This window comes from Oncorhynchus masou, chromosome 21 (assembly GCF_036934945.1).
Source record: "Oncorhynchus masou masou isolate Uvic2021 chromosome 21, UVic_Omas_1.1, whole genome shotgun sequence".
NCBI lineage: Eukaryota > Metazoa > Chordata > Actinopteri > Salmoniformes > Salmonidae > Oncorhynchus > Oncorhynchus masou.
The window spans coordinates 18367473-18386584 of NC_088232.1; the positions used below are offsets into that span (position 1 = coordinate 18367473).

General features: G+C 42.8%; 1 protein-coding gene across 6 annotated transcripts in view; it reads right to left on the reverse strand.

The window, feature by feature from the left end:
- The window catches only part of LOC135507908 (DNA (cytosine-5)-methyltransferase 3A-like), a 71291-nt gene that overhangs the window by 12817 nt on the left and 39362 nt on the right, over positions 1 to 19112 (reverse strand). For 4 of the 6 annotated variants that reach the window (XM_064927687.1, XM_064927685.1, XM_064927686.1 and 1 more), the window contains exons 6-10: positions 18538 to 18684; positions 3684 to 3935; positions 2018 to 2176; positions 1647 to 1754; positions 359 to 515 (exon numbers count right to left, since the gene is read on the reverse strand). In XM_064927687.1, coding sequence (XP_064783759.1) covers positions 359 to 515; positions 1647 to 1754; positions 2018 to 2176; positions 3684 to 3935; positions 18538 to 18684 — 823 coding nt within the window. The remainder of the gene's footprint in view (positions 1 to 358; positions 516 to 1646; positions 1755 to 2017; positions 2177 to 3683; positions 3936 to 18537; positions 18685 to 19112) is intronic. The other 2 variants (XM_064927689.1, XM_064927688.1) reach the window with 1 other exon arrangement.

Genomic DNA, 19112 nt, shown 5'->3' on the forward strand with positions numbered 1-19112 from the left:
GTGTGTGTGGGAATGGGAGGTGCATCACGTGTTGATAGCAAAGCCCCAAGCCTGATGGAGAGGAGAGGTGTGTGTGGGTGAATGTGAGTGAATCATGACAGAGCTGTTTGTTCAGGGAAATAAACTAAATTGAGGCACTTGAGATGTTTGTAATTGTTTTTGTATGATGTATTCTGCTTAAAATCGTCCTAAAACTGAGCACATTACTTTTTATTGCTTTATATGAAATTAACGTGGGAAAAAAAAACATTGCCAAATGTATCGCAGAATTTCATAAAAGTTTAAATCAAACATTTTTGGCCACAGTAATCATATTCTCTACAATTAAATGGCAAATAAACATGAAACTTAAACTTACCTTCTGGTGGCTCTAGGCCCTTGGGCCCGGTGGGTTGGAAGCCTGTCTTAGCCCACTCTATCATCTGTTTGCTCTGTAGATCCACTGACTTGGAGGTGTCCGTCTCATCGCTCTCCGGACAGGCTATAAAGGCTTTGCCTGCTCGGGTGCTGGCCACCTGCAAAGGAACATGACCGGTCAATGTTGTCATCCTTTCATCACCTGTATGTACAGTCAACTCCGACATTATTGGCACCTCGATAAAGATGAGCAAAAATGACTATAGAAAACAAATAATAGAAACACTTATCTGTATTGTATGCTAATTTTGAAATTATATTATTTTATACTTAACAAGTCATACCTTTTGTTTCTCAAAAAAAATAGGGGTCAAAATGATTGGCACCCCTGTTTTCAATACTCCGGCACTCTCCACTTGCAAGGATAACGGCACTGAGTATTTTTTCTAAAATGTTTTATGAGTTGGAGAACACATTGGGAGTGATCTTAGACCAGTCCTTCATACACAATCATTCCAGATCCCTTATGGATGGCCCTCTTCATTTCAAACCCACAGGTTTTCAACGGAGCTCATCAAAATCCAGAAAGAAATGGTTAACAGACCACAAAAAAATCTAAAAAAAATTGCCAAATCAGTTTCCCGGACTTGAACTCCATTGAAAACCTGTGGGTTTGAATTGAAGAGGGCCGTCCACAAGTGCAGACAAAGGATATCAAGGATCTGGGAAGATTGTGTTTTGGAGGACTGGTCTAAGATCCCTCCCAAATGTGTTCTCCAATCTCATAACACATTATAGAACAAAAGCTCAGTGCCGTAATCCTCGTACGGGGAGGATGCACAACGTATTGAGAACAGGGGTGCCAATCATTTTGACACCTATCCTGCTGAGAAAATACAGTATTAAACAACATCTCTGGATTCACCTGGTCAGTCTAAGTCATGGAAATAGCAGGTGTACGTAATGTTTTGTACACTCAGCAGGTATTACCAGCATCAATCATTACTACAGAGCAGACCTTCTCGGAGCAATTTTAGAGGACTTGAGGCCCCTTTTCAACAGTCTATCATTTTGAAAGGTGCTGACTAGCAGTATCTTTCAGCACACAAAGCTGGTTTACATGACATTATCACAATCCAATTACAACCATTAAAAACAGATTCCAATACAGTCATAGTTGTGAACTGGTTGTAATGACGTAGTTTCAACCAGTTTAGCCCGCTGTGATTGAACGGGACTTGACCCGAACACTGCAAATGAGACATAATGAAACTTAGTACAGTGCTTACCTGAAGCACCTCATAGATGGCTTTCTTATACATGGGCTGCTTGCTGTAGGTGGGCTGGTGGAAGGCGTTGGAGAAGGAACTCAAAGGCAACAGTTTCTCTACACACACCTGTAGGAAAAGAGTAGGCACAGACGAACAACTGAACTTAGAAATGTCTCATTTCATTTGTTTTCATTGGAACAGAAAATTCCGTTTTAATGGGTCGTGCTCAGTAGGGCACATGGGAGCAAAATATTTTAAAACGGAAACCAAAAATGACTATTCCTTATTGGACAATTAATCCAAGTAGTCCTTCTCAGTTCCATTCTGTTTTCATATGTTTGGTGCCTACTAAACACAACAGTGGTGTGCTGTTTTACAGTTTTCCTCACCACAGAGAATTTTCCATCGCCGAACCACATGACCCATCGTGTCCCCTCGGCAGCTCGGCTGCGTCCGGTCATCCACCAGGAGACAATACGACCAGGCCACCAGGAGAACCCCCTCAGCTTCCCCCACACCAGCTCCCCAATGCTGAAACCACGCCCGTCCTACAGGGATGAGATCATCACATATACATACTGACTTGCCTAGTTAAATAAAGGTTAAGTTATAACACATTTTTTTGATAAAATAAAAAAATGTTCCTTGTCAATCTACACACAATACCCCATAATGACAAAGAGAAAACAGTTTTTTAGCAAATGTATTACAAATTTAAAAAACAGAAATACCTTATTTACATAAGTATTTCAGACCCGAGCTCAAAACTCAAATTTGAGCTCAGGTGCATCCTGTTTCCACTGATCATCCTTGACATGTTTACAACTTGGAGTCCACATGTGGTAAATTCAATTGATTGGATAACATTTGGAAAGGCACACACCTGTCTATATAAGGTCCCACCATTGACAGTGCATGTCAGAGCAAAAACCAAGCCATGAGGTCCAAGGAATTGTCCGTAGAGCACCGAGACAGGATTGTGTCAAGGGACAGATCTGAGGAAGGGTACCAAAATATTTCTGCAGCAATGAAGGTCCCCAAGAACACAGTGGCCTCCATCATTCTTAAATGGATGAAGTTTGGAACCACCGAGACTCTTCCTAGGAGCTGGCCGCCCAGCCAAAAACCAAATGGGCACTCTGACAGAGCTCCAGATTTACTCTGTGGAAATGGGAGAAACTTCCAGAAGGACAGCCATCTCTGCAGCATTCCACCAATCAGGCCTTTATGGTAGAGTGGCCAGACAGAAGCCAGTCCTCAGTAAAAGGCAAATGACAGCCCGCTTGGAGTTTGCCAAAAGGCACCTAAAGGACTCTCAGACCATGAGAAACAAAATTCTCTGGTCTGAAGAAACCAAGATTGAACTCTTTGGCTTAAATGCCAAGCGTCACGTCTGGAGGAAACCTGGCACCATCCCTACGGTGAAGCACGTTGGTGTCAGAATCATGCTGTAGGGATATTTTTCAGCGGCAGGGACTGGAAGACTAGTCAGGATCGAAGGAAAGATGAATGGTGCAAAGTACAGAGAAATCCCTGATGAAAACCTAGTCCAGAGTGCTCAGGACCTCAGACTGGGGTGAAGGAACACCTTCCAACAGGACAACGACACTAAGCACACAGCCAAGACAACGCAGGAGTGGCTTCGGGACAAGTCTCTGAACGTCCTTGAGTGGCCCAGACATAGACCGGACTTGAACCCGATTGAACATTTCTGGAGAGACTAGAAAATAGCTGTGCAGCGATTCTCCCCATCCAACCTGACAGAGCTTGAGAGGATCTGGGAGAAACTCCCCAAATAAAGGTGCGCCAAGCTAGTAGCATCATACCCAAGAATCAAGAATGTAATCACTGCCAAGGCAGTTCAACAAAGTGCTGAGTAAAGGGTCTGAATACTTATGTAAATGTGATAATCCAGTTTTAAATATTTTTTATAAATTTGCAATTAAAAAAACATTTTTTTGCTTTGTCATTATGGGGTATTGTGTGTAGATTGATGAGGATTTATTTTTTAGAATAAGGCTGTGTGGAAAACGTCATTGTGTGTCTTGTGTTTACCTCGTACTCAGGCTCAGTATCAGCTGTCTTGGGTGATGTCGTGTCACCTCCTGCCATGGCGACAGGTTCAGGTGTGGTGGCCACCGTCGGGGATGCTGGGTCCGTGGGCTGCTGTTGTTGTTGTTGTTGTTGCTGCTGTTGTTGGTTGTGTGTGATTACTGACACTTCTTCTTTCTGTTGTGGCTCAGGCTCCATCTCCTCATGGTCCTCCATTGCGTTCATCACTGACACCAGCAGGGCCTTTTTCTCTGCCTGAAACACCACAGAGGAAAAGGAGAGGTCAGTTCTCTCTGCCTGAAACATACTCAGATAGACCCCAGGCAGGGGAGATGTCAATCTAATATAATATGTATTCCATTTAGAAGATACGTTTATCCAAAGTTACTTACAGTACATTCTTAGAAAAAAGGGTTCCAAAATGGTCCTTTGGCTGCCCCATAGTAGAAGCCTTCTTGGTTCCAGGTAGAAGCCTTCTTGGTTCCAGGTAGAACCCATTTGGGTTCCATGTAGAACACTCTGTGGAAAGGGTTGTACATGGAACGCAAAAGGGTTCAACCTGGAACCAAAAAGGGTTCAACCTGGAATCGAAAAGGGTTCTCCTATGGGGACAGTCAAAGAGTGTAGTGTAGTTTTTTCTAAGAGTGTAGTGTGTGCACAGAATTACATATAGAAACCACTTTCTATTTAATAGGATCTGTGTGTCAGTACATACATTATTTGTATGGGTGGCCAAGTTTGAAACGAATCCACAACTCTGACATTGTAAGTGCCATGCCCTACACACTAAGCTACAAAGGGATCGCCATGTACAGTTCAGCACATTTAAAATACTCTCGTGGAGTAATGTCAATCAGAAATCTTCTGACAATAACCCATGTAATGAAACACATTTCTTAATGTATTTTATACTGAACAAAAACATAAACTAAACACAACATGTAACGTGTTTGTCCCATGTTTCATGAGCTGAAACAAAAATCCCAGAAATGTTCCATACGGACAAACATATTATTTTTCTAAAATGTTGTGCACAAATTTGTTTACATCCCTGTTACTGACCACTTCTCCTTTGCCAAGATAATCCATCCACCTGTCAGATGTGGCATATCAAGAAGCTGAGAATTTGGCAGTACATCCAACTAGCCTCACATCCGCAGACCACGTGTAACCACACCAGCCCAGGACCTCCACATCTGGCTTCTTCACCTGCGGGATCGTCTGAGACCAACCACCCGGACAGCTGATGAAACTGTGGGTTTGCACAGTTAAAGAATTTTTGCACAAACTGTCAGAAACCGTCTCAGGGAAGCTCATCTGCATGATCGTCATCCTCACCAGGGTCTTGACCTGACTGCCGTTCGGCTCTTCATGGATGAATCCCGGTTTCAAATGTACCGGGCAGATGGCATGTGTATGGCGTCGTGTGGGCGAGCGGTTTGCTAATGTCAACGTTGTGAACAGAGTGCCCCATGGTAGCGGTGGGGTTATGGTATGGGAAAACATAAACTACGGACAATGAACACAATAGCATTTCATCGATGGCAATTTGAAAGCACAGAGATACGAGATCCTGAGGCCCATTGTCATGCCATTCATGCGCTGCCATCACTTCATGTTTCAGTATGATCATGCACGGCCCCATGTCGCAAGGATCTGTACACAATTCCTGGAAGCTGAAAATGTCTCAGTTCTTCCATGGACTGCGTACTCACCAGACATGTCACCCATTGAGCATGTTTGGAATGCTCTGGATCTACGTGTACGACAGCATGTTCCATTTTCCGCCATTAACCAGCAACTTCGCACAGCCATTGAAGAGGAGTGGGACAGCATTCCACAAGCCACAATCAACAGCCTGATCATCTCAATGTGAAGGAGATGTGTCGCGTTGCATGAGGCAAATGATATTGACAGCGGATACTGACTGGTTTTCTGATCTGTAACCAGCATATCTGTATTCCCAGTCATGTGCAATCCATAGATTTGGCCCTAATTTATTCATTTCAATTGACTGATTCCCTTATATGAACCAGGACTCAGTAAAATCTTTGAAATTGTTGCATGTAGCGTTTTATATTTTTGTTCAGGGTACATTATGCTAACCTGTATGAAGGTAAAAGGAATCCAAAATACTTCAGTGTCCAGCACTAGCGACTGTTCGCTAGCGACTGTTCAAACGCATGGTGTACTTCCTGTCGTGTCGAGAGAACTGCTATCTGCGAACCAATACAGAACCAAACGTTATCTGTGTAGCTAGTGGCTCCTGGCAGTAGAGGAAGAGTTCACTGGGTTTGTGGTACCTGACACTGAAACATTAGGTCAAACACACAGAGGATGGGCAAGCCGGGCCCAGACATGACTTAAGCCTCTCACACTAAATCCCCAACAGCTGCACTCATCCTACTGTAGTCTATCTCTCTTGGTTTCTCTCTCTCTCTCACACACACACACACACACACACACACACACACACACACACACACACGTGAATGCCCTTCACAGCTGCACTCATTCCATCGCTCTGGTCCAAAATCTTTCTCAGGTTTCTCTCACACGCAAGTGTGTGTGTGTGTGTGTGTGTGTGTGTGTGTGTGTGTGTGTGTGTGTGTGTGTGTGTGTAGAGGGGTAGGGGGCAGAGGAGGGAGAGGAGAGAGAGGGCTGGGAACAAATCCGAAACCCCCATCTCAGCGATCTCGCTGTGCCTCTCGCCCTCCATACAGTAGGATCCGAGGGGGTGAGGGTGGGAGGGCATGGGGAGGGCCAGTGGGGCAGAGCAGAAACATGTGGTGTTCAATCAAGAGGCTCTACTCTAGTTTATAAATATCTTCTGTAGAGTAGAAGTAGTGGACGACTGCCCGGTTCAAAGCCCTCCTCAACCATATGTGTTAGAGTTGGCTTAGCTCCTAGAATGCAGGCAGCCGGGGATGAGGTGTGTATAGGAGAGAAAATGTGTTTGTTTGTAAAAACACTGTTTTTTTCTAACTATGATATAATTAACTTTTTTACTATGTTTTGATGAACACATGAGTCAGGGGATGAGCAGAGCATCTGAATCGAACACCGATTCAAACAAACTTCTGAATCAAACACACTGATTCAAACACGGATTCCACAAACTTCGGAACAGAACACTTTGATTCAAACAAATTGATTCAAATAAAATCTCAATCTATGATTTATTTACAGTGATAAAGTTTTACTACATTGTCTTGTGCAGCCAAAGAATTGAGTTGGTGCCAAGAGCATTCATGCCAAGTCAAATCTGTTAATACAACTCTACTGTGTTTACAATATGGTACAACAAAGGAAACTCTGCTAATCAAAGGTAAAAAATGTAAAAGTAACTAAGTTCAATCGGTTCAGACTCATTGCTAATGTAGTAGGCCATCTGGTGGGACAGTAAGTAAGCATACCACCCTGTATCCCACTGCTGGCTTTCCTCTGAAGCTACACAGGGTCGGTCCTGGTTGGGAGACCAAATGCTGCTGGAAATGGTGTTGGAGGTCCAGTAGGGGGCACTCTCGTCTAAGGAGATCCCCAGGGCAGTGAAGGGGACATTGCCCTGCATATGGCGCTGTCTATCGGACGGGATGTTAAAATGGAATTCCTGACTCACTGTTGTCGCTCAAGATCCCATGGCACTTGACGTAAGAGTATGGGTGTTAACCCCGGTGTCCTGGCTAAATTCCCAATCTGGCCCTCACACCATCATGGCCACCTAATCATCCCCATCTTCGAATTGGCTCATCCTCCTGTAATTCTCCCCCATCTTACAAGTAAAATAAGGGTCAGTAAGTTCAGGGGGGATTTCAAAGAAAGTGAGGAAAATCCTGTAGCCTAATGTGGTGGTCATTTTGGCAAGTTTGGGGGAGTAACTGCTCTCTCCGGGTTGCTGCTAGTGGGTTATTTATCTTCAAAATCAATGGAAAACTGACTCTACCAAAGTCTGGTGGGGGAGGAGTAGAGTACAGGGGCTATAAGAACCAGATATCTGTCTCTGGCCTTTTCCCCCAGTTGTAAATGCCCCCTTTTGAGGGCCTCTCTCTCGTATGAGTGCAGCTACACCAGGCAGGCAGCCTGCAAGACAGGCTCTCTAGAGCAAAGGAGGTAGTAGAGAGAAGAGACAAGGCAGTATTTATCATCTAGACACGATGCCACTGACAACCTCTGCAATAGCAGCTAGCAGCACCTACAGCGATGTCAAGAAGCATTCACACTCCTTGTCCTTTTCCACATGTTGTTATGTTACCGCCTGAATTTAAAACGGATTCAATTAAGAGTTATTGTGTCACTGGCCTTTTGTCACCCCATAATATCAAAGTGGAATTACGTATTTAGTAATTTTTACAAATTAATAAAAACTGGAAAACTAAAAAATGTCTTGAGTCAATAAGTATTCAAATCCTTTGTTATGGCAAGTCTAAATAGGTTCAGGAGTAAACATTTTCTTAACAAGTCACATAATAAGTTGCATGGACTATGTGCAATAATGGTGTTTATCATGATTTTTTTATGACTACCTCATCTCTGTACCCCACACATACAATTATCTGTAAGGTCCCTCAGTCGAGCACTTACAAAGTTTAATGGCTGTGATAGGAGAACTGAGGATTACATCGTAACATTGTAGTTACTCTACAATACTAACCTAAATGACAGAGTGAAAAGAAGAAAGCCTGGACAAAATAAAAAATATTCCAAAACATGATTCCTGTTCCAACAAGGCACTAAAGTAATATTGCAAAAAATGTGGCAAAGCAACTCACTTTTTGTCCTGAATACAAAGTGTTATGTTTGGGCAAATCCAATATAACTCATTCCTGAGTACCACTCTCCATATTTTCAGGCTGCATCATGATATGGGTATGCTTGTAATCGTTAAGGACTAGGGAGTTTTTCAGGATAAAAAAATTAACGGAGTGGGGCTAAGCACAGACAAAATCCTAGAGGAAAACCTGGTTCAGTCTGCTTTCTACCAGACACTGGGCGATTAATTTGCCTTTCAGCAGGACAACAACCTAAAACACAAGGCCAACTTTACACTGGAGTTGCTTACCAAGAAGACAGTGAATGTTCCTGAGTGGCCGATTACATTTGCTTGAAAATCTATGGCAAGACTTGAAAATGGTTGTCTGGCAATGATCAACAACCAAGTTGACAGAGATTGAAGAAATTTGAAAAGAATAAGGGGCAAATATTGTACAATACAGGTGTACAAAGCTCCTAGAGATTTACCCAGAAAGACTCACAGCTGTAATCGCTGCCGGTGATTCTTAACATGTATTGACACAGGGGTGTAAATACTTATGTAAATGACACATTTCTGTATTTCATTTGATACATTTGAAAACATTTCTAAAAACACGTTTTCACTTTGCCATGATGGGGAATTGTGTGTAGATGGGTGAGAATTTAAAAAAATGTCATACATTTTGAATTCAGGCTGCAACACATCAAAATGTGGAATAAATCAAGGGGTATGAATACTTTCTGAGGACACAGTATGGTGCCATGTCAGAGATAACCACAGAAAATGACACCATGCATGGATACTACAAAGAAAACCACTCTATTTAGTAAAAGTATCTACTTGCTAGGAAATGGTGTAACGAAATGCCTGTGCTTCTAGTTCTGACAGTGCAGCAATATCTAACAAGTAATCTAACAATTCCCCAACAACTACCTAATACACACAAATCTAATGGGATGGAATAAGAATATGTACATATAAATATATGGATGACTGATGGCCGAGCGGCATAGGCAAGATGTAATAGTTGATATAAGATACAGTATATACATACGAGTAATGTAAGATATGTAAACATTATTAAATGTCATTGTTTAAAGTGACTAGTGAGAGTCTCAATGTAGGCAGCAGCCTCTCTGAGTTAGTCATTTCTGTTTAGCAGTCTGATGGCCTTGAGATAGAAGCTGTTTTTCAGTCTCTCGGTCCCAGCTTTGATGCACCTGTACTGACCTCACCTTCTGGATGGTAGCGGGGTGAACAGGCAGTGGCTCGGGTGGTTGTTGTCCTTGATTATCTTTATGGCCTTCCTGTGACATCGGGGGGTGTAGGTGTCCTGGAGGGCAGGTAGTTTGCCCCCAGTGATACGTTGTGCAGACCTCACTACCCTCTGGAGAGCCTTACGGTTGAGGGCGGTGCAGTTTCCATACCAGGCAGTGATACGGCCCGACAGGATGCTTTCAATTGTGCATCTATAAAAGTTTGTCAGGCTTTTTGGTGACAAGCCACATTTCTTCAGTCTCCTGAGATTGAAGAGGTGCTGTTGTGCCTTCACCACATTGTCTGTGTGGGTGGACCATTTCAGTTTGTCTGTGATGGGTACGCCGAGGAACTTAACTATCCACCTTTTCCACTACTGTCAATGGGTGACATGTCTGGTGAGTATGCAGGCCATGGAAGAACTGGGACATTTTCAACTTCCAGGAATTGTGTACAGATCCTTGCGACATGGGACCGAGCATTATAATGCCTAAACGTGAGGTGATGGCAGCGGATGAATGGCACAATGGGCCTCAGGATTTCGTCATGGTATCTCTGTGCATTCAAATTACCATCAAAACAATTCAATTGTGTTCGTTCTCCGTAGCTTACGCCTGCCACTACCATAACCCCACACCACCATGGGGCACACTGCTCATAACGTTGACATCAGCAAACCGCTCAACCACACAACGCCATACATGTGGTCTAAGGTTGTGAGGCCGGTTGGACGTACTGCCAAATTCTCTAAAACAACGTTGGAGGCAGCTTATGGTAGAGAAATGAACATACAATTATTTCAGTCAGCATGACAATTGCACAATCCCTCAAAACTTGAGACATCTGTAGCATTCTGTTGTGTGACAAAACAACAGATTTTAGAGTGTCCTTTTATTGTCCCCAGCACGAGGTGCACCTGTGTAATGATCATGCAGTTTAATCAACTTCTTGATATGCCAGACCTGTCAGGTGAATGGATTATCTTGGCAAAGGAGTAATGCCCACTAACAGGGATGAAATACACATTTGTGCACAACATTTCTGGGATCTTCTATTTCAGTTCACGAAACATGGGACCAACATTTTATATTTTTACCTGGGTGTGATTGCAATATGGGTTAGTTTAATGGTGAAAAAGCCTTCCATTCCTCTGACTGACTTCCTGACTGTGGACATGTTGAGGACACAATAGAAGGGAAACTTCCCACGTCCCTGTAGTTCTGTACACCATGATACCCCCAGCGCAACTACATGGTGATAGACTGCAAAGTCCGGCAATAAGAACTGCTCCTCATTCATAGACTGGCTCTGTTACAGTGTCCATGTATGTGTACTGTACACCAATGGCTATGCTTTTCTTACTTATACCAAGGGCTATGTTATTACTGCAGTAACTACAGTGTTACTACAAAGGCATAAGAGCAGCTTCGTGTCTAGTGTTACCAGATGAAATAACTAAAGGGCTGACCTAGTCATTTGTCTCACACAACGTCCTCCTACACAACTGCACATTGTCTTGTGGAATTATATCTATCTGTATACTACTATATGACAGGCTGGGTTTTGTATTTTCAAAACAATACACACAACCATCTTTTTTCCACACGTGAAGAAATCAATGGAGGTTTCCGGAAGAGATGTGAGGTAGCATTCTAGTTCACAGACGTTAGGATCAGAAGATCCTGAACTGTGATCCAGAAAGCTGCTTTCAGGCCAGAAATGAACCCCTTAAAATGCCTCCACACACAGATTAAGAGAGCAGAACCACGTGTAGCAATAGAATTCATTAGCTCAAATCTTTGCCATTATGCCCGACAATGGCTGTGTATTTTTATTACTGACCCGCGGGGGGGGGGTCTTTGCATGCATACACGCAGAGCCCCCCCCCCACCACACAGCGGGTCACACATCCAGAAAGACGCCACCTGGTCCCCATTGTATTAGGTCCTTTTAGGAGACAATTAGGAATATTACAGGGTCAGTCATGAATATATAAACATAGTTTGCTATGAATCCACAAGTGGCATTCTTAAAACTGCCTCCTGAGGAGCTTGGTTAAATGGCTTTAAAAATCATTTGAAAAGCTTTTAATCATCTGAAAAGGAGTTTCCATGAAGACATTTTACCATGTAAAGTATTAAAGTGTGCGATTTAATCGGTACAAAAAAATGTACAAAATCCATACACAATTCTATAGATCTATAGAATTACAACAGTCTACAACAAAGAAGGTGATTAGAAAAGTCTTATTCTGGTGTGTTTTAAGAGTAAGTTAAACACTGATAACACATGGGATGGGGGGCCTAGTAGTGAACTTTCTCCCAGTTCAGTCGGTTCAGTTATTCAATCACCACAATCAAAACTTCCCAGCTGCAAACTATATGTCAGAACATGTATAACGTACGTATAACTATTCAAATCTATAATGGATGTGTGATCGGGTACATACACATTCAATGTATTGTGTAAGCATGTAGGTTATCTAAACAGAAAAAAAGGACTAACACAAGTGATATAACATGTACAGTAATAAATAACTCTTACTGCCATTGGTGTTAAACAGAAATAACTAACTCTTACTGCCACTGCTGTTAAACAGGAATAACTAACTCTTACTGCCACTGCTGCTAAAACAGAAATAACTAACTCTTACTGCCACTGCTGCTAAAACAGAAATAACTAACTCTTACTGCCACTGCTGTTAAACAGGAATAACTCTCACTGCCACTGCTGTTAAACAGGAATAACTAACTCTAACTGCTACTGCTGTTAAAACAGAAATAACTAACTCTTACTGCCACTGCTGCTAAAACAGAAATAACTAACTCTTACTGCCACTGCTGTTAAACAGGAATAACTCTCACTGCCACTGCTGTTAAACAGAAATAACTAACTCTTACTGCTACTGCTGTTAAACAGGAATAACTCTCACTGCCACTGCTGTTAAACAGAAATAACTAACTCTTACTGCCACTGTTGTTAAACAGGAATAACTCTCACTGCCACTGCTGTTAAACAGGAATAACTAACTCTTACTGCTACTGCTGTTAAAACAGAAATAACTAACTCTTACTGCCACTGCTGCTAAAACAGAAATAACTAACTCTTACTGCCACTGCTGTTAAACAGGAATAACTCTCACTGCCACTGCTGTTAAACAGGAATAACTAACTCTTACTGCTACTGCTGTTAAAACATAAATAACTAACTCTTACTGCCACTGCTGCTAAAACAGAAATAACTAACTCTTACTGCCACTGCTGCTAAAACAGAAATAACTAACTCTTACTGCCACTAAAACAGAAATAACTAACTCTTACTGCCACTAAAACAGAAATAACTAACTCTTACTGCCACTGCTGCTAAAACAGAAATAACTAACTCTTACTGCCACTGCTGCTAAAACAGAAATAACTCTTAGTGCCACTGCTGTGAAACAGGAAACACCTTCTGCACAAAACACCGCTCTGGATCACGTTCTTCCCGTCTCAAAAAACTTTTTTTTTTTTCAAGCATGAGCACTTTTTCTCAGCACTTCTGCAAATCACTGTGCTCTCACTTTCCTTTTTCTAAGTGACGGTTTCCCTTTAAACTGCTGAGGGAGAGCAGATGGTCTCTAGTGGAAATACCTTAAATCAGCATATTCCCCTCGCTGTACGCGGGCTAATCTCTCATGCACACTAACCACCACCATGTTATCGAACAAATAATGCAATGCACATACCCATACACGCCAACACACGACCCTTTTAATCCAATGTAGGGCTGCAATTTTTTACCCCCCACTCCGGGTAGAGGAGATCGCTCAAAAAAAGAAGAGAAAGAAGCATGAACATTTCTTTGTCTGGGAATTCAGGGTCAGGTGACTGCCGACAGGAATTCTGGTTGGCTAGAGAGGATTTGCAAAATGTTGGCGGAGAGCCAAGAGGCTGTCTTGCAAGCAGGGCTGGAAATTTGCAGCAAACCTCATCTTCACAGAGTTCATTTCCATAGCTGGGGCTGGGGGAGGGGTTATGAGAAGAATGAGGGGTGGGAGGAAGGAGAGAAAGGTCCACTCACTGTAACACAACGAAAGGCACATAAAACGAGGGATCGTTTCTCTCGCTCTCTCTCTGCGAAAGCGGAAGAAGAGAGCAGAAAGGGATTCTTCCCCTTTAAGCTAACCCTTTCAGTTAAGAAATCTCCTCTTCCTCTCCTCCTCCTTCCCCCGTCAGCTCTCGCAGCACAGTGAACCTGATGCCCTGTCCCCAGCAGCAACAACACAGTCAAAACCAGCAAGCTTCTTTACCTTCTCTGTTAAGTCCTGAGCACAGGGCTGCAATGCCACCACTACAAATGCATCCTTATGGAATTATATCACAAAAAAATGTAATGTTCTCAATAACAAAATACTGACTATTTGTTCTTACACATGCGTATTTATGTGCAGTGTCCTCTTATGTCATCTTGTGATTTTTAAATCCTTTATGTGAAAGAAAAACAGCCTCTGAGTTGCCTAGACCCAGCTGCCTGTTTCTCTGGTTCTTTACATCGTTTCACTCGTGAGACCCCAGCATGTCCTGCTAATTTGCCAATATTTCCCCCCACCAGACACTTTTATGGGTTCTCCCCAAGCCTGCTCCAATGGCAGAACTGAGTACTGGAGGGGGGGATACAGAATGGTAGGCCCCATCTTGTTGCCATGGACACAGCCACTCATTATGTAACAGTGAGTCTCACTACATGTTCCTGACATGAGGGAGGGAGGGAGGGAGGGAGGGAGGGAGGGAGGGAGGGAGGGAGGGAGGGAGGGAGGGAGGGAGGGAGGGAGGGGGAGGGAGGGAGGGAGGGAGGGAGGGAGGGAGGGAGGGAGGGAGGGAGGGAGGGAGGGAGGAGAGCCCAAGAGAGAGCGAGAGAGAGAGAGAGAGAGAGAGAGAGAGAGAGAGAGAGAGAGAGAGAGAGAGAGAGAGAGAGAGAGAGAGAGAGAGAGAGAGAGAGAGAGAGAGAGAGAGAGAGAGTGATTTACAAGGATACATTTACAAGGATTTATGACATATTGTTTATGGAATGAGTTATGAATGATCTGAAATGAAATCACACAAATCACTACATGTTCCTGATGTGAAGGAGGAGAGGGGAGAGAGAGAGAGAGAGTGAAGAACAAACACCATTGTAAATACAACCCATATTTATGTTTATTTATTTTCCCTTTTGTACTTGAACTATTTGCACATCCTTACAACACCGTATATTGCCAAAATATGACATTTGAAATGTCTCTATTCCTTTGGAACTTTTGTGAGTGCAATGTTTGGTGTTCATTTTTTTATTTTATTTACTTTCTATTTCACTTGCTCTGGCAATGTAAACATATGTTTCCCATTCCAATAGAGCCCCGAATTGAATTAACTATTAACTACACTGAGTGTACAAAACATTAGGAACACCTGCTCTTTCCATTACATAGACTGACCAGGTGAATCCAGGAGAAAGCTTATGATCCCGTATTGATGTCACCTGTTAAAACCACTTCAATCAGTGTAGATTAGGGTTGAATGGCGGGAACCCGGCTACTGAGACACACCGGCGTTTACTGCCCAAAACAACTCTCTTCTCCCGAGATAAATAACTGCGAGAAACCGGTCAATTATACTAAATTATTTATATGAACAGCGTGGCGTGAAATGGAACTGTTAAATGGCATGCAATGTCTAAATCTGGCTTGATGAATCAACGCTCAGGGTGGGGACAGACCATCTCAGTACGGAGCGCAGTTCACAACGCACGTAGACCAATCATCTCATCATGGTAACTTTTTTTCTTGTGACAGGCAGGCCTACATTTGCTGCAGCATAGCCTATGCTACAGTAATATATAGATCAAATGTGCATCTAATTTACCCATCTCCATCTGGCTTTTTGGGGGTCACCTTGTTTTTTAATGGTAAAGATTGTTTTATTGCAGATGCAGAGTTTTGAAACAGCCTATCATTGCATGTGCTAGCACTCTAGCAGTCTTTCTATCTCTCCGTCAACTCCATTCAAATTGCATTCAAAATAGATGATCCTGTTCTAGATTGATATATAGCCCTATATATAGATATCCTTGCCTATCTCTTTCAAGTAATACATTCAAGGCAGTATTAGCCTTATATTTAGCAAACTAATGAAGGGTTACGCAAAATAAGCGCCTAACTTCTAGCCTCTGTCTCTTGCGCAATCCCCTGTGTTCTGCAGGCCTCCTTAAAAAACACTCCTTAGCTCTTGAAGTCCCATGCAGGAAAAGCTAGACTAGAATCGCTTCATACTCGTCGCCAAACCCACTGGCTCCAGGTCATCTACAAGTCTCTGCTAGGTATAGCCGCGCCTTATCTCAGCTCACTGGTCACAATAGCAGCACCCACCCGTAGCACTCGCTCCAGCAGGTATATCTCACTGGTCACCCCCAGAACGAACTGCAAAAATCACTGAACCTGGAGACTCATATCTCCCTCACTAGCTTTAAGCACCAGCTGTCAGAGCAGCTCACAGATCACTGTACCTGTACATAGCCCATCTGTAAATAGCCCATCCAACTACCTCATCCCCATACTGTATTTATTTATATATATTGCTCCTTTGCACCCCAGTATCTCTACTTGCACATTTATCTTCTGCACATCTACCATTCCAGTGTTTATTTGCTATATCTTAATTACTTTGCCACCATGCCCTATTTATTGCCTTACTTCCCTTATCTTACCTCATTTGCACATACTGTATATAGACTTGTTCTACTGTATTATTGACTGTATGTTTGTTTATTCCATGTGTAACTCTGTGTTGTTGTATGTGTCGAACTGCTTTGCTTTATCTTGGCCAGGTCGCAGTTGTAAATGAGAACTTGTTCTCAACTAGCCTACCTGGTTAAATAAAGGTGAAATAAAATAAATAAATAAAAAGAATAGCTTGCTGAACATTATTTGTTTTTCATTTCTTATACCTATAGACTATTCGAAGAGGAAGGCAAGCTCTTGTTTGCTGAATGTTAAATATAGCGGCCAATAGAACTCATGGATAGTTTGAAAGACGAGCGAACGCGAGATGGTGGTAGGCTACAGCAGTTATTTATTCAGACCATAATCACTCAATTATCGTGAAGAGAAGTGAAAGCCTTCTGCATCTAATTCTAGTCCTATATTATTCAAGGATGTCATTAGAATGATGGAGATGAGGACAACGAAACTTAAGTCATTTAACAGTTGAAAGCGAGGAAGGAATGCAGCAACAAGAGAGAGAATAATATGCATAATAACATGAGGGGAAATATTATGAAAGGTATGTATGCGTCAGCCTACTAATTATACAAATAGGTTTTATTATATTTCAAAATTAAAATAACATACGCTAGCCTATACTTAGAACTTTGTAGGCCGCATGTGCTGCACCAGATTCGCATGTTCTCTTCTTCCGCTCTATCATGGTTTGAACGATGTGGGTAATTCCAGACCAGTATAATACAACGCAGTACAATTCACACTCAAAGAAGATTAGCATACCGGAGCTAGTTTAATTTATTTACCCAAGAGAGCATATAGCTAGCTATAGCTATGGCTATTTCAGTTTTTCTGTTGTGTGTAATGTGCAGTAGCCTACATCAAATATGTGTTTGAGTGGGTCAAGAACTGCAACGATACTGGGGGTTTTCACACTCAACAGTTTCCCGTGTGTATCAAGAATGGTCCACCACGCAAAGGACATCCAGCCAACTTGACACAACTGTGGGAAGCATTGGAGTCGACATGGGTCAGCATCCCTGTGGGAGGCTTTCAGCACCTTGTAGAGTCCTTGCCCTGACATATTGAGGCTATTCTGAGGGCAAAAAGAGCAACTCAATATTAGGAAGATGTTCCTAATTCTTTGTACACTCAGTGCATATTGAAGTGGTTGTAACAATGGAAGAACTTGCTTTTAAGTCACAATATATATATTTTTTATTTGATTAATTTCCCCTTTATTTAACCAGGTAGGCCAGTTGAGAACAAGTTCTCATTTACAACTGCGACTTCGCCAAGATAAAGCAAACAACACAGAGTTACACATGGGATAACACAGAGTTACACATGGGATAAACAAATGTACAGTCAATAGCACAATAGAAAAAAGTCTATATACAGTGTGTGCAAATGTGGTAAGAATGATCTTGTAAATGATCTTATTGGTTCACTCTCCTTAGTTTAGATTCTTACTGGTGAGTAAGATTTACAATTAGCTTATTACATGGCAAATAAACTTAAAATTAGTTTGGATTTAGGTGGAGGCTAGATTAGTCTCTGACTGGTGCAAGTTCACAGCTTGGACCATGACTATAACGTGACTTTGGGCTGTATAGTGGGAACTAAACTGAGGCAACAGAAAACCTGAGTGAGCAACAACAATTAGTGGTCATTTATCATTGGTCAACAATGGTGCACTGAAGTAGGCCCTACAAAGACAGGAAGGAAACTCCAGGAGACTCAAACACCCTACAAAGCCAATTAAATAAATGGTACCTCTATGATAAATCAAATGACCCATCAAATACACTTGGCAGTGAAAGCACCCAACAAATACTGGTTCACTCGGCTATGAATGCCCTGTCTATTGGACTCTTGCTAACCCTAACAGACAGGCAGCTCTGAACCATCTGTAGTCCCTGAGACCAGGTTTGAATAACAGGATGGCTAGAGAGGACTGGGAACCAATCATCCCCATAAGAAATCTTTGTGGTCAGCTCTAGAGCCCACACAATCATCCCCAAGACACAATGGGCAGTTTGGGCACCCCTAAGAGTCAAAGCCTGCCTGAGACAGTGGCGAGACAGCCAGCCGGTGGGTGGCACTGTACTCACCTCCATCTTCCATTTAGCCAGCCACTCCTCCCTGGTCCTCTTGCTAATGTAATATGGGTCCCCGGCCTGGAAGGTTACTCTGGGAATGGGCCTCTGACGCAGACTGACGGAGCCACGCAGCCTGCCTGTCCCAGGGCCTCCAACTCCCTGTTTAAAGGGATACAAAGAAGAACACCAAAATAAAGAAATGAACTAACGTATTAGTTTGATGTTTGTTTGCTCTGCTAAGACTTTGCATGTTTGCAGAGGAGGAAGATGACGCAAGCAAAGTTTCATGCTATCACTGCTGAAACTGCTGGCTAGTATGGCTGCTAGCAAGGCGGAGTAGCAAGTCTTTGCTATTTTTCTTTTTTGGGTGTGGAGGGATGAGGTGTGTGCTCGAGAAAGAGATGATGACTCGTTCACAAAACTGTAGCCCAATGCAGACAATGTGCAATTGGTCAAACAGCAAGGAGCACAAACTGTCTCTTCCAGAGCCGTGGCAACCCGCTACAGTCTCAACCAATCGCCGCCTGGCGTGGCGAGCCTGCTGACGCCATCGACTAACGTGAGGACCTTCCGTGTCGGACTGGGCA